Genomic DNA, 13,679 nt, shown 5'->3' on the forward strand with positions numbered 1-13,679 from the left:
TAAGAACAGCAGGATTTAATCTGATGAAAAACAGAGAGCAGAACACAAGGCTTTAAGCCTCTACTAACAAGAATTCAATCCAAAAGTACTCAAAACAATTATAATTTATGCAACATGTTCAAAAATAATGTTTGTGAGGATTGAAATCTGAAGCACTAAATCACACATGCATCTTTACCATAACATTTCATTTGTATTCCACTGAACAACGAAAACGTGTTGCAATATTATTATTATAGCAATTATGAGCCGTAAATCACACTTTGACACATATATCTTGATCACGATAATATTTCATTTGTATTCCATTGAACAACAAAAAGGTTGTGCAACATGAATTATAAAGCAATTATGAGCTGTAAATTACACTTTGAGACATGTATTTATACCATGATAATATTTCATTTGTATTGCATTTTACAACAAAAATGTTGTGCAATAATCGTAAAGCAATATTAAACTCTACAACACACTTTCACACATACATCTTTACCATAATAATATTTCATTTATTTTATATATCATTGAAAAACAAAACTGTTGTGCAATATGAATTATGAAGCAATATTGAATTATCCAGCAACAATGTGCACCAAACACCCGAGTTTTTACCTTGTTAACAAGTAACTTGCATTCCATTTTATCGTATCAAGTATACGATTATTATCAATCAAGCAAGTGCTCTAAACCACATATTGTCATCTGAATCTTTAAAATATTAACAAGCCCCTTGTATTCCATCGTACAATGAAAGTGTTGTGCACTATGGATGGTTGGTTTGTTGTTTAATGCCGCACTCAGCAATATTCCAGCTATATGGTGGCAGTATGTAAATAATCAAATCTGCACCAAACAATCCAGTGATCAACAGCATGAGCATCGGTATACGCAATTGGGATACTATGACATGTGTCAACCAAGCAAGCCTACTACCCGATCCCATAAGTTGCCTCTATCGATAAGCATGGGTTGCTGAAGACCAATTCTAACCCAGATCTTCACGGATATTGTGCACTATGAATTATTAATCAGCCATGTTGGATGAGGAACTGAGAGTCTCTCCATGGCTTCTCTGGAGACAGGTTCCTGGGGGGCGAAATGTGGCAAGTTAGATAAAGCATGATTTAATGGGTGCACATATGGATGAAAATGTTGAAAGTTTGGGCTAGGGTTTGAAATAACTGATTCTATCTCTGATGGTTTACAAAGCTGATGAGATTGAAATTCATTCTCAGAGTCAGTTTTTGACTTTTGAAGGCAAAGTTTTGAATGTGTACTATCTTCTGTGTCCTCTAAATTTTGCTGAGCTGTTTTGGGTGGAACAGAATCCATTTCCGTTTTTACCTGATTCTCTAATTTGGCTTCACCTGAGTCTTTCTCCACCTGATATTCGGCCATGTCACTCTGATAGAGAAGTGGGGTGAGGGTTGGGAGGGCAGAGAGTCGGCCACACTTTTTCTTGTGGTGAGACAGCTGAGTGTATTGACAGTATGCAGCACCGCACTCACTACAAACATATGGCTTCTCACCCGTGTGAATTCGACGATGTCGCACCAAAGAGCTCCGAAGCGAAAATCGACCTCCACACAAGTCACACATATAGGGTTTCTCTCCTGTGTGGGTGCGTTCATGAGTTGTTCGTTGGCTTGTTTCCGTGAATGATTTTTCACAATAGTGACACTTATAAGGCTTTATTCCATTATGAATTCTCGTGTGATTAGTGAAAGAACTGAGCGAGTTGAAGCTCTTCCCACAAACATCACATTGGTAAGGCCTCTCACCAGTGTGGATACGATAATGCTTTTCCAAAGTTGGGACGGAGGAGAGAAATTTACCACAAGTCTCGCGATCGGAAAACCTGTGAATCCTGCTTCTTCTTCTTCTTTCCTTTTCTTTATCTTTTTCTTGTTTTTTTAGATTTTATGTCCGCTTTCGTTTCTTCTTCTGTGACACAGCTTCTGTCTCTGATTTTCCACCATTATCAACATCCAACCACAAACCATCATCATCATCATCTTCAACATGATCTGAGAAGCCACCTGTATCCTCCAGAAACTTTTACTTCTTCCTTCTTCCCATCATTTTTTCTTCTTCTTAGAATCTTTTTCTTGGCTTCATCTTTCTTTCGAGGTTTAGATGATTTACGCCTGCCTTTAGCATTCCTGCAATGGGATGCTTTTCCTTTCACCTCCTCGCCCCTCCCTCTGGGACTTCCGACTCGATGACCCGTGGTCACACATAAAGCCACATTGGCCTGGATTTGAGATTTCCTTGGAGAACATTTTCTTTTGGGGGCTATTCGAGACAAATTCTTTTTCTCAATAGCTTGGGCTTCTGTTGGTTGGCTCGAGGTCAGACAATGCTGATTTTTGTCCGGTTCCTTCTCCTCAGGTTCTTCTTTCACGTTCACGACCTCCAGGGCAGGTTCTTCGGCTGAAACAAAACTCTTCAATGACACATGACGCTGGCAGGCAAACTAGGAAACAACATATTTTGTTCATTGAAGAGATATTTTTAAGTTCTAATTTTCTTAAATTCATTGTTATTTTTAAATGTTTAAGACTGCATTGAATTCAACGTAACACTAAGCATTAACGTGGGGCTGTAATGATGCATCAGACTATCGATGGATTGCAATTGTTGAGTTTCCGATGGCAATTAATCGATGGTAGAAACCAAAAATCATCAATGCATCGATAGAATGTGTGACTATCGATAGTATAGTAATTGACTTCCGTTGATAAATGTGTAGCTCAAAATACAGGATGTTTGGGTTCAGACTTGCAGCTTCATTGAGTTTATGTTTTAACTGTTTACTTGATCTGGGTTTCAAGTTTCTGGTCAGTTATTAAAAGAGACTGAAACTACTTCAACATGTTTTATTTCATGTAAACTAAACATTCATTTGGGAAATGACTTCAAATGAGACAATTCAAGGAGCAAACCCTACTGCAACAGTATTGTAATAGTTGGTCGCAATAGACGATCGCTATCGCAATAGTTGATTCCCCTCAATAGTCACTCCCTACATTAAAGCACTTTACTTGTCCTCTTACTTGACACACAAGCCACATCTGCAAAACCATGTGTTATAACTTGACAACTGTAATATTTCAATGGCTATAATATATGCCTTTGAAGTTAGAAAATTGACTAAAGGGGAAACATTTTAAATGTTAACAACTAATCGCTTTTTCAGTAAGCAAACATCCATGAAACTTAAATCTTTTTATCACAGTTTCAAGGCTTTTGGTTTTACATTTTTCTAGAAAACATATATAACATAAGTGAAAAAGTAGGATGATCCCTGTTGCCTTGTAGTGGATGTTTGTAAAGATTACTGGGGCTGGTGGGGTAGCCTAGTGGTTAAAGCGTTTGATCGTTGTGCCAAAGACCCTGGTTCGATTCCCAACATGGGCACAATGTGTGAATGTCTGTTGTCTCCCACCATGCTAGTGCTTGAATATTGTTAAAAGCAGCGTAAAACTAAACTCACTCACTCACTATAAAGATTACTTACAGTTTGGTATGGAAATTGGTTGGGGTGAGGTTTTTTGGGTGGTGCTCAATACAGTAACTTGAAAGGGAAGTTGTCATAATGTGAAGTTGTAAATTCTATTTGGAGTTAATAGAGACTTTTGCTACAAACGTTTACCTCTAAGCAGGTGATGATAAATCCCTTGAGATATATTTTCAAACATCTTTGTTTAATAATCCAGCCATGAGGGTCTATAGCTCACTGGAATGATTGTGAAGTAATAAAAATGTAAAATTATACTATGTCAGCAATAGGGCTGCACTGAGCGTATTTAAACAATATGCAATAACATATGCAACTGGGATACATTAGCAAGCATCAACCCCATGCGATCAAATCTGTCGCTGCCTATGACACTGATTGAGTCTAGTTTATGTCACTTTTAGCAATATTCTAGCAATATCACGGTGGGGGACATGAGGAATGTTCCTCACACATTGTACCCATGTGGGGAATTGATATAACCAAGATATTTAGAGTTGAAAACATTATATATACATTTTATAAATATTTAAGGAAAATTTGAAGTCAAGTTAAGAAGGGTGAATGTACTAGGAAAGTGCATTGACCAAGCTAACCAAACTCTTATTGATTCACTTTTCTTGGGGAATAACAATTTCTCTGAATTGAAAGGTTCAAACTGGTGTTTCTACACAATTGGGTGGATAGACATTTGGGATACAGATGGTCAGTTTGGTCAGTTTGTCAATAAAGGGCACGATAGGATCTGAAATGATTTGATTAAGTATCTTTTGGCACCTACCAGTCTGAAATACTAGTAAGATATGTCAATGTTTGGTTGATGTATGGCTTAAGGATACCTAGCAATGTCATTTTATAACTGGAAGAATTTGATGGTACCAAATAAAGTCTCGAAAGGGACTAATGAAAGTAACTAATTATTAAGATTGATATGAGTCATTTTGTATGACGAGGACATTATTTCGGGGAGGAGCCAAAATTGTCAGAGAACAGTTTTGTCACATGTCGGGGAGCAGAAGCTTATTCTGGGCCCAACCGCTTCACTTGTGAGGTTCTCTCTGTATACTGAGAGAATGGCTCAGATGAACTTGTAACTTTAGGAGTTGTACAAGAAACCAACAAGTTCTTCCAGAGTGTTTGTGATCTAATGTTGTGTGTAATTCAGGAGAACTAGGTAGTTTCTGAGAACCTGTGTGTGAGAATTCATTCCAAAATAAATGAACTTGAACACCATACCGGACTTATCTTTGACTATCCATCTTAGCTACATCATCCCCAGAACCAGAGTGGATAGACAGATTGCCTAGGGAGGAAGGGTATAACACCCAAACACCCTCGGGTAACATTGAACCCGGTCTTCGCATGATCGAGCAAACACTTTAACCACTAACCACTAGGTTACCACCCTGCTGCCTATGATAACCATGGGTTGCTGATCTATTCTAACCCACTAACCTCCACTTGAAGGAAGCTTCGATAGGATGGAGAGAATTATGATGTTTTGAGGGGTTAAAATGATACGGCACACTCACACAATAAGATATATATCCCAATGCATATATCGCAACATCAAATTGTTGGGAAACTTCTGACTATAAATACTTCAGAGCAGTTTCTGAGGTAAGAAACCCTAGCTCTAGATGCATGCTCACTATAGCTATTTCTAACAGTAAATATGGAGCTCATATTACTGGTTTTTTTTAGATATCTGACTGATAAAATATGGGATGGGAAGTGTCACTAAACAAGAGCATTTTAGGAGTGTATCGTCTCTACATCAATACAGATAAAAATGCATCATATATCTAATTATTGTCTGCAAACACCACATGTAGGACTACCATCGATGTATCATGTAACATCCGGAAGCCAACCTTGTTTTTTCTGTTCCTCTTTTTCCAGGTACTTCTGCTGCAACTTAAGGTATATTCTTTTCAGCTTGTCGTACTTCTTCTGTAGCTTATCTCGAGCTTCTCTCTCATGGGCAATCTTCTCAAATTCAGCCTCAAAATCAACACAACCTTGGGGAATTGCTTGTTCTTTCTCCGTCTCTTTCGATGTTCCTTTCACTCTGTGTTTCCTGTTGCCATGGTGAGTAGTAGCTTCATCATCCATGACAACGAGGCCCTACAGCTCAACAGCTCAACTTCGCAATCACACACTGAAACAGATTTAATTACATGTACAGTCCGTTTGAGTCAGAAACGGACCGATGAATTGCAAATTTGATCATTGTACAAAATTGCTACATAAATATAAATAGTACACATGTTTATCATTTACTAATACCCAACAGCTTTCTTATATTTGAAAATTTTCCGGACTCCACCAAAACAGTTCTTTAAGAATCTATCATTATAATTTTGACACAGTTCACTATTTGTTATGAGGGAGGAGTGCAGAGAAAGGGACAGCCAGGTGTTAGAGAAGCACGTGCACAAGTGCCCACCAAGTTATTGATTCATTAGCCTGTGCTGTGCCGTCTCCATCCTTTCAAGACACCTGGCTGTCCCTTTCTCTGCACTCCTCCCTCGTGAACAAATAGTGAACTGTGTCAAAATTTTAATGATAGTTTCTTAAAGAACTTTTTTGGTGGAGTCCGGAAAATTTTCAAATATAAGAAAGCTGTTGGGTATTAGTAAATGATAAACATGTGTACTATTTATATTTATGTGGCAATTTTGTACAATGATCAAATTTGCAATTCATCGGTCCGTTTCTGACTCAAATGGACTGTAGAAGGGATGAACATGGTGGTCAACAATAAATGCAACTTATTACACTGGATCTAGCAGAGCAGTGGTGTAGCCTAGTGGTTAAAGTGTTCACTTGTCGTGCCAAGTACCTGAGTTTGATTCCCCATTTTGGGAAAATGTGTAAAGTCCATTTCTGGTGTCACCGTGATATTGCAGGAATATTGCTACAAGCAGTGTAAAACCATACTCACTCACAGCTGATTGGAACTACCGGTTAATAAGAACAACAAAAACTCAACAATAATAATCTATGTGTACGACAACAATAATCTGTGCTCGAGTGCTTAACCTCATTTATTACCTACAAGGGCTTAAAAATATCGGGTTCATACTTTTTATATGATGCCCTAGGGCAAAATATCACTTTGTCATGGTGACGTGACGCCATGAACAATGCTATGACGTCATGTTTCTTCTGTGATGTTGCATTCTACATACGGCAGGTAGCCAGCCTATGTTAGAAAGTAGATTTGGGGTTATTTTTCTCAATTTGACTAACTTGGTAATAAACAGAATATTAAATTCATTATCATACTATGTTTATGACACTCGTGCCTAAATATCGGTATATCCCTCGCTCTCGCTCGGGAAATACCAACATTTAGGCACTCGTGTTGCAAACATAGTATGACATGGGCACTCATAAGTCATATTATATCCTCTATGTATGCAATGTATTTTCAAAGCATATCATTATTATTACACCCGGTCAATTGCTCAGTGTGTTCTCAATTTTTCATACATGCTCCCTGAGGAGTACACAACCAAAGTAGTCTGTGAGGTGCTAGAAGATTGACAGTAACATTATTATCACCTCTTCCTATAGTGCGTTTGGCTCAAAAGCGGACTGATGAATTGCAATCTAACTAAAAAACTAATAAACATATAATACTCAATGAAACGCTGATCATAATCAAAACATCAGACCAACTCTGTGATTTGTTTGCAGAATTTATGTCCTAAAATTTAAAAAGTTGTTTAACAAACTATCATTAAAATATTGACACAGTTCACTATTTGTTATGAGGGAGGAGCGCAGAGAAAGGGACAGCCAGGTGTTAGAGAAGCACGTGCACAAGTGCCGACAAAGTTAACCTGTGCTGTGCCGTCTCCAGCCTTTCTCGCACACCCGGCTGTCCCTTTCTCTGCACTCCTCCCTCGTAACAAATATTGAACTGTGTCAATATTTTAATGATAGTTTGTTAAACAACTTTGTTATTTTTAAGGACATAAATTCTGCAAAAACCTCACAGAGTTGGTCTGACGTTTTCATTATGATCAGCGTTTCATTGAGTATTTTATGTTTATTAGTTTTCGAGTTAGATTGCAATTCATCGGTCCGCTTTTGAGCCAAACGGACTATACCTGGTACTCATTCGCTGCAGGGTGAACAGACACATATTCTAGAAAATCTGCTTTCAAATAAATGATTTCACATTTTAGATTCAACTTGACAAAATGTCTGCACCTTTAGTATTTTATCAACTGACTAAGCATATGAAAAATATGACAACTGACTGAAGGCTCTATATTTTAGTGACTATTTCCTGGGCTGCAACAAATCCACTATCAGGCAAATACGATACACATCACGAATACTGGACGACGAACATGTATACAACAACAAGCCAACAGTTGATGTATTATTCAGTATATTTAGTGAAACAATAAAAATTAGATTATCTGACATGTTTACCATGTTGACAGCAAATTTGAATTTAACATGACAATGAAAAGTGACCAAATTAAATAACATAAAATTAAATAAATAAAACTGTTGACTATTATCCTGACTGGCATTGGTTTATTCACTATATAATTCAGTTCAGCATATTTTGTTTTATAAATAACACACAAATTCAAGTAAAACACTCCTTTATAAAAAAAATCATGAATATTCTATTCAAATTATCGCGCATATTTCGAATAAAGATGCTGAGGGGGTTTCTATGTTGATCAATCTGTACATAACTCCATAAGATACAATACCAAATGTCAACTTCTGACATCAAACTGCTTTGGAAATTGTATTGAAACAGTTCCTTGCTGTGACAGTGTATAAAAACACAACTCCAAATGTATTTGGGTTTCTGGGTACTGTACCAGCTTCCAGTTGCAAGGGAGGTAACTATCAAAAACACAGCCCCAGGTCAACCTACTAAAAAAACATATGTAATTTCGATGAAAGCCAGAGCTCCAGATAAGATTTAGCTCATGTGGGTACTGTACCCACTGTATTTTTTTGAGTGGGTATTATGAATGTTGAGTGGGTATTTCATTTTACTTTACCCACTGCTTTCCAATATATACGTATTTCAGTCATTTTACTCACCTAAGTATTATGTCATTGAGTAAGTTTACTGAGCAGGTATGTTCTGCCTTATGTCATACCTAATCAAAACCAACTTAAATATAATGGAAATGATTTCATAAAAAATCACTCATCCTATACTGACAGCACAACACTAGTCCTATACTAACAGTACAACTTGATAGCAATCGACGTCTTTTTCATTACGCAAGTTTATTTTTATAAATATATTCCTGCACGCATTTGTTTTAAACTTTTACATATCTAACATTTTAAATGCGAATTGGTACGCTAACAATTATTTTCTATCTACAGTATTTTACTCCAGATACGCAGAGCTTATCTGGGCCTCTGGAAAGCTCAAATAAACTGACAGCAGAGCTGATGGATACATGGATATACTCCATTTCGCATATGCCACATTTATAAATAACACCCAAAGTCTAGCAATAAAACACCTTTCTAAAACATTCATGAATATTAAATTCTAACGATGCGAATGCTGAACTGAACCCATGAAGGGTTATGATTTGATTCAACGATCATGTGAGTGCATGCGCAGGTAAGGCGGAGTGCGTGTGTATGGGGTATGCTTGTAATAGTCATGACTTATGGCAATAACCGATATATCATGCCGAAGTATAAACAGGATACCCAATCCAATCCAACTGTGTTGTTTCCCCACAATAACAAGCAAAAGGCAGGGTAACATTAAGTACCATCTTGAAATAACTTTATGAGGGAATGGAAACCACTGACCTTCCACTCTCCAAATGCCCTGTCCACTAGGCCACATCGGCGGTCTTATCATATACAGTGTACAAGTAACTGTGCCTTTGCAAATGCAGAAACCCTTACTATTTACACACTGATGCAGTCACTCCGGCTTTCACTAAGAAAATCAAATCCAGACTCTACCGTTAATTTGAGTCATCAGTTAGTGCAGGAATGTTACAAAAGTATTGTCTTGAAAACCTCTGAAGCAAAAGGTACATTTTTACAGATAACTTTTGTGGTCATTGAGTTATGTACTCGCTTGTGTTAATCTCAATTGGGTATCCTAATTTTCCTTTGAGTAACAGTTACCAAAAGTTATCTGTAGCTCTGGTAACCAAATAAATTGTACCCACCTCACTAAGTTTTTTATCTATCCACCGGTACGCAAGCTAAGATTTGACATTTTTGTGTGTAAGCATGTAAGATCACATTTATTGAGTATTTACATTCAAGCATACTTGTATGCAATAGACTTAACAGGAATTGAGCTTTCACATAAATATTTATGTAATTTACACAGATACACAGCTTAACTGTACCTCTGTTTTTACAAACAAGAATACAATGGGTTCCCTGGCAATAGGATGGATGTAGCTTTCTGGAAACTGAATTTCTATTGGTATAGAAAGCCTCCTAAATATTACCCTACATATCATGCTTTGCAAATACACTGGACAACTTACAAAAATTCTTGTCTCTCTTATAGAACTCAACGCATATTTATAGTATAACAATAACCCCTGCTTTATTCCATCGTTCATCCCCCCCCTCAAATCTATCAGCCTATCCACATCTCATTCTCAGCTTTGGGAAATCAAATGGCTTGAGAACTTGCTCAAAGAATTTATTAGATTATTTCATTTATTTATCTGTATATTCTAGGGATTACATGTTATTGTTTGATGCAAACACTAGCGATGTAAGAAGTGGAATCAACTTGGTCATGAGGGCCATGTACCCATTTTCTTTCATCTACACTTCATTTCGAGGCGTGAGAAGATGCATTATTATTGTGATTGCTGTCAATAATGCAGACTAAAGATCTAAGTATCGGAAGGACACACAATTTCACTGCAATTACCGGTATTATAAACATTCTTGAATGACATTTCCAGTAAAATTAATAAACTACATTACAAAGCAAAGTCTAGATATGCTAAAAACATGTTTTGTTATGAGATAGTTTAACAGCAGGATTTACTTGAGGAATCCTTTACAGATTTGTTGGTACTCTATTTTCGATTACTGATCACATTGAGAAGATGAACAAAGGTTGGTGGTTCGGCTTATGTACGATACATACCCTTTTGGTACTGATTTTAAGGATCAAGTTAGCACCTCAGCTTATCTATGAGATCGGCATATCTACGGTAATATACAGTTGGTAATAGTAACTGGTTTCACTGAGACTGAGTCATGAAACTGGACTTTTATAGTCAGTTAACTCCCTTTCCTCAGGATGTTGAGGCAAACGCTGAACACAGGGCTAGGTTAACCACTTCAAACCGATTGTGTACATTGTGAAAATAGCCTCCCTAGAGAAATGTTTCATGTAGAGCAGAAAACTAGTTGTGATGACTTTTGTCACTCTTGAATAATGTCAATAAGCAACATGTAGAGTATATCTGATATTCTAGTTAGGCTGATAGTATATAAACTTTGCTAGTATAGGTCCGTCTCCTATTCCCACGGGTTTCCTATTCTCGCGGTAAACATGTTTTCTGCCGAAATCGCCGATGCGCGACACTTACCGGTTGTTTACATCACCGACTGGTAACTAGGAAGTGGACCAAGTCTGTAAATGATCAAAATCTTGCAGTGTCACGAATATTGGGGATTTTATACCACCTTGGACATATCATTACTCTTTCCCGCCCTTTCCGGCAGGATTGCTCTTACATACAATCAATAACATTAATTTCTGGTAATACCGCGAGAATGGGAGAAGCCTCATTTCGTCAATGGCGGATCGTATTGTTTATCACCGGGCTCACGAGTGGTAATTCACCTGATGGATCTAGCAGCTGATAGATGTAGATGTTAGAGGAGAAGGCCCTTCATTTAAAAACAACAAGCATTCATACGATAAGAATTGTTTGTGTTATTTTTTCAGCCGAGTACCGCGAGAATAGGAAACGCCTTCCTATCTGCTACTCTGCGTAGGAAACATTTTGTGGTCAGTATATATGGTCAGTTAAATTACATACTCACTAATCAGAGTGCTGAAATGAGCCAGTGAAATAGGCACCATTATCCGATTCAACTGATGGGAGATTGTGTGTAACTTGTGCAAGAAAAAATGTCGCTTCTGTATCTATAGTTGCCGTTAGTCAATTACAAATTTCCTGTTCCATGTTTTATACATAGCTATTTGAAAGCGATGTTCAATAAATATATTACATATTCTAGTATAACCGTATCTTAAAAAGTAGCTTGTGTTAATGAGCTCATAGACTTAACAAACAGCGACAAGGACTGTATTTAGAGGAGTACCCACACCTGATATTCGATTCTCTAGATGACATATGATTCCACGAATGCGTCGTCTGCAAACACTCAGCGCACTTAACACTTTCATTTCATGCGTAAATGAAAGTCATACCTTCCCCAAACGTACCATATGAAGAATTCATTACCTTTGGTTTGAAATATTAATTAGAAACAAACGTCTTGAAAATGACAACTAATAATTCTCACATCTGTTTTCTTTCTTTCACGATTCCAGTCGTCTATCTAAGGGCAGGTAACTCTCGAATCAACCTGGTGGGTTGTAAATGTTGAAGTGTGTTGTGCACGGAAAACGATCACGGCTGTCGGAGACAAAAGACAATGAGGTGGGTATATTCAAGTCGTTCTTATTTGTATTGATCTAGCGAACGTTTTACTCCACAGTGTTGATAATGAAATGCTGTTTGTTCACGTGAATATCTGCCAAATACTAACACTGGTTGATTTTTGTTTCCCGAAACGGCGATCACTTGAAATGCGAATTTGGAGCATTCGTCTATGCTGCCTAATATGGTCCGGGAAGATGGCGAATATATGACCCCTTAATGTGGACATCGGAAACGAATCCATATTGATCAACTTCTGAACGAATAAATGCATGTTTGTGGTGAAGGGTATATTTCGAGTTTGTAAACCCGTGAACAGGGCACAATTTCACAGCTATCGTCTGTTTCATACATTATACATTTGGGCGTTTGTATTGATTTTTCGAATTCTCGTCTGCGCTGACATTGCCTCTCGTGAGACTGTGAACCACTGTTTGTTTGTTGAGGGCTAGGGGGGAGGCATGGGTCTCTAAAAGGAGGGGTCGAGTTTACCACCTCGGCCGCCGTTACTATTTTTAGAAGGCGTGAATATTACAGCTATGGTTGTTATAGAAATGTAAGTGTCGGACAATTAAAACGGATCAGGAACTACGAATTCGCAGACACACTGTCTCGATATTGATCTCTACGGCGACATGTCCAGACCACTCCACGTGGCGAGATTGGCCATAATACGTTTTAGCACAGCGTCATGCATATTCATAAACAAACAAAAAAAACTGTTGCTCATGAGTATGCATGTATTTACTAAATTAATGTCGTGGGAAGGGGACGAAATACAGGTCCATGTGCCCCAAAGTTTTCAAACGTAACGACTATTTGAACACTTTCTTTCAGTGAAGGATTGAATATTGTTTTAATCAGTACATGTATGACCCTAATGTGGGGGCTATTTATCACTGTGGGTATTGATGCTGGGGTATAGGTCCCCATGGACCTGAATGCATGTGAGATACGACCAACAGACAATAGATGGGTATTGACTTGATTGACCACGGCATTTATCGATATCAATCACCGGACCGGCTTTTCACTCCCTACTTGTTTATGGGAGTTTGTTTTTGGGATGTAATATTCCAGAGTGCGGCATTAAACAAAAAAAACCCAACAAAACAAACAAACAAACAAAGCCCCGGATGTTCACTATAATGTTTTGTTTGTTGTTTAACGATGCTCTAAGGAATATTCAAGCTGAATCACGAATGTCTGAAAATAATCGAGTCTGGACCAGACAATCCTGTGATTTATATCATGTGTATTGATCTATGATGATATGCATCAAGGTCTGCGAGCCTGATCCTGTCAATCGTCGCCGAAGACTCTCTAACCCGGATCTTCACGGGTAGACTCTGTAACTTGGTCAAGAAAGAAAAATGTCAACACAGAACAATGAATTGACCACTTGATATTCAATGGGATGCCTGAAATTTAGCGGATCAAATGCACCAGAAAATGCTTTAAAAACACGTTATGTTAAGACT

General features: G+C 37.8%; 3 protein-coding genes across 4 annotated transcripts in view; 1 reads left to right on the top strand and 2 right to left on the bottom strand.

The window, feature by feature from the left end:
* LOC124271011 (zinc finger protein 8-like) lies at positions 1 to 1,920 on the bottom strand (the record flags this gene model as incomplete). Its single annotated transcript, XM_046706077.1, has 1 exon — positions 1 to 1,920. A coding segment is annotated over one exon (906 nt), but the record flags the coding sequence as incomplete, so codon positions are not given.
* LOC124270970 lies at positions 1,919 to 12,140 on the bottom strand. Of its 2 annotated transcripts, none has more exons than XM_046706050.1 (3): positions 12,062 to 12,140; positions 5,395 to 5,681; positions 1,919 to 2,433 (listed from the first exon to the last, which is right to left on the bottom strand). In XM_046706050.1, exons 2-3 carry the CDS (start codon positions 5,633 to 5,635, stop codon positions 2,018 to 2,020), a joined length of 657 nt encoding a protein of 218 aa, XP_046562006.1. In that variant the 5' UTR covers positions 5,636 to 5,681; positions 12,062 to 12,140; the 3' UTR covers positions 1,919 to 2,017. The 2 variants fall into 2 exon arrangements, with proteins under 2 accessions (XP_046562006.1, XP_046562000.1); XM_046706044.1 differs by having other exon boundaries at positions 12,001 to 12,102.
* Positions 12,129 to 13,679, top strand: part of LOC124270955 (zinc finger protein 737-like) — a 19,915-nt gene continuing 18,364 nt past the window's right edge. Inside the window, exon 1 of the mRNA XM_046706025.1 lies at positions 12,129 to 12,198. Coding sequence (XP_046561981.1) covers positions 12,194 to 12,198 — 5 coding nt within the window. The 5' untranslated portion in view covers positions 12,129 to 12,193. The remainder of the gene's footprint in view (positions 12,199 to 13,679) is intronic.

Source organism: Haliotis rubra, unplaced genomic scaffold, assembly GCF_003918875.1.
Source record: "Haliotis rubra isolate DU_JTF1 unplaced genomic scaffold, ASM391887v1 Scf1021, whole genome shotgun sequence".
Lineage (NCBI taxonomy): Eukaryota > Metazoa > Mollusca > Gastropoda > Lepetellida > Haliotidae > Haliotis > Haliotis rubra.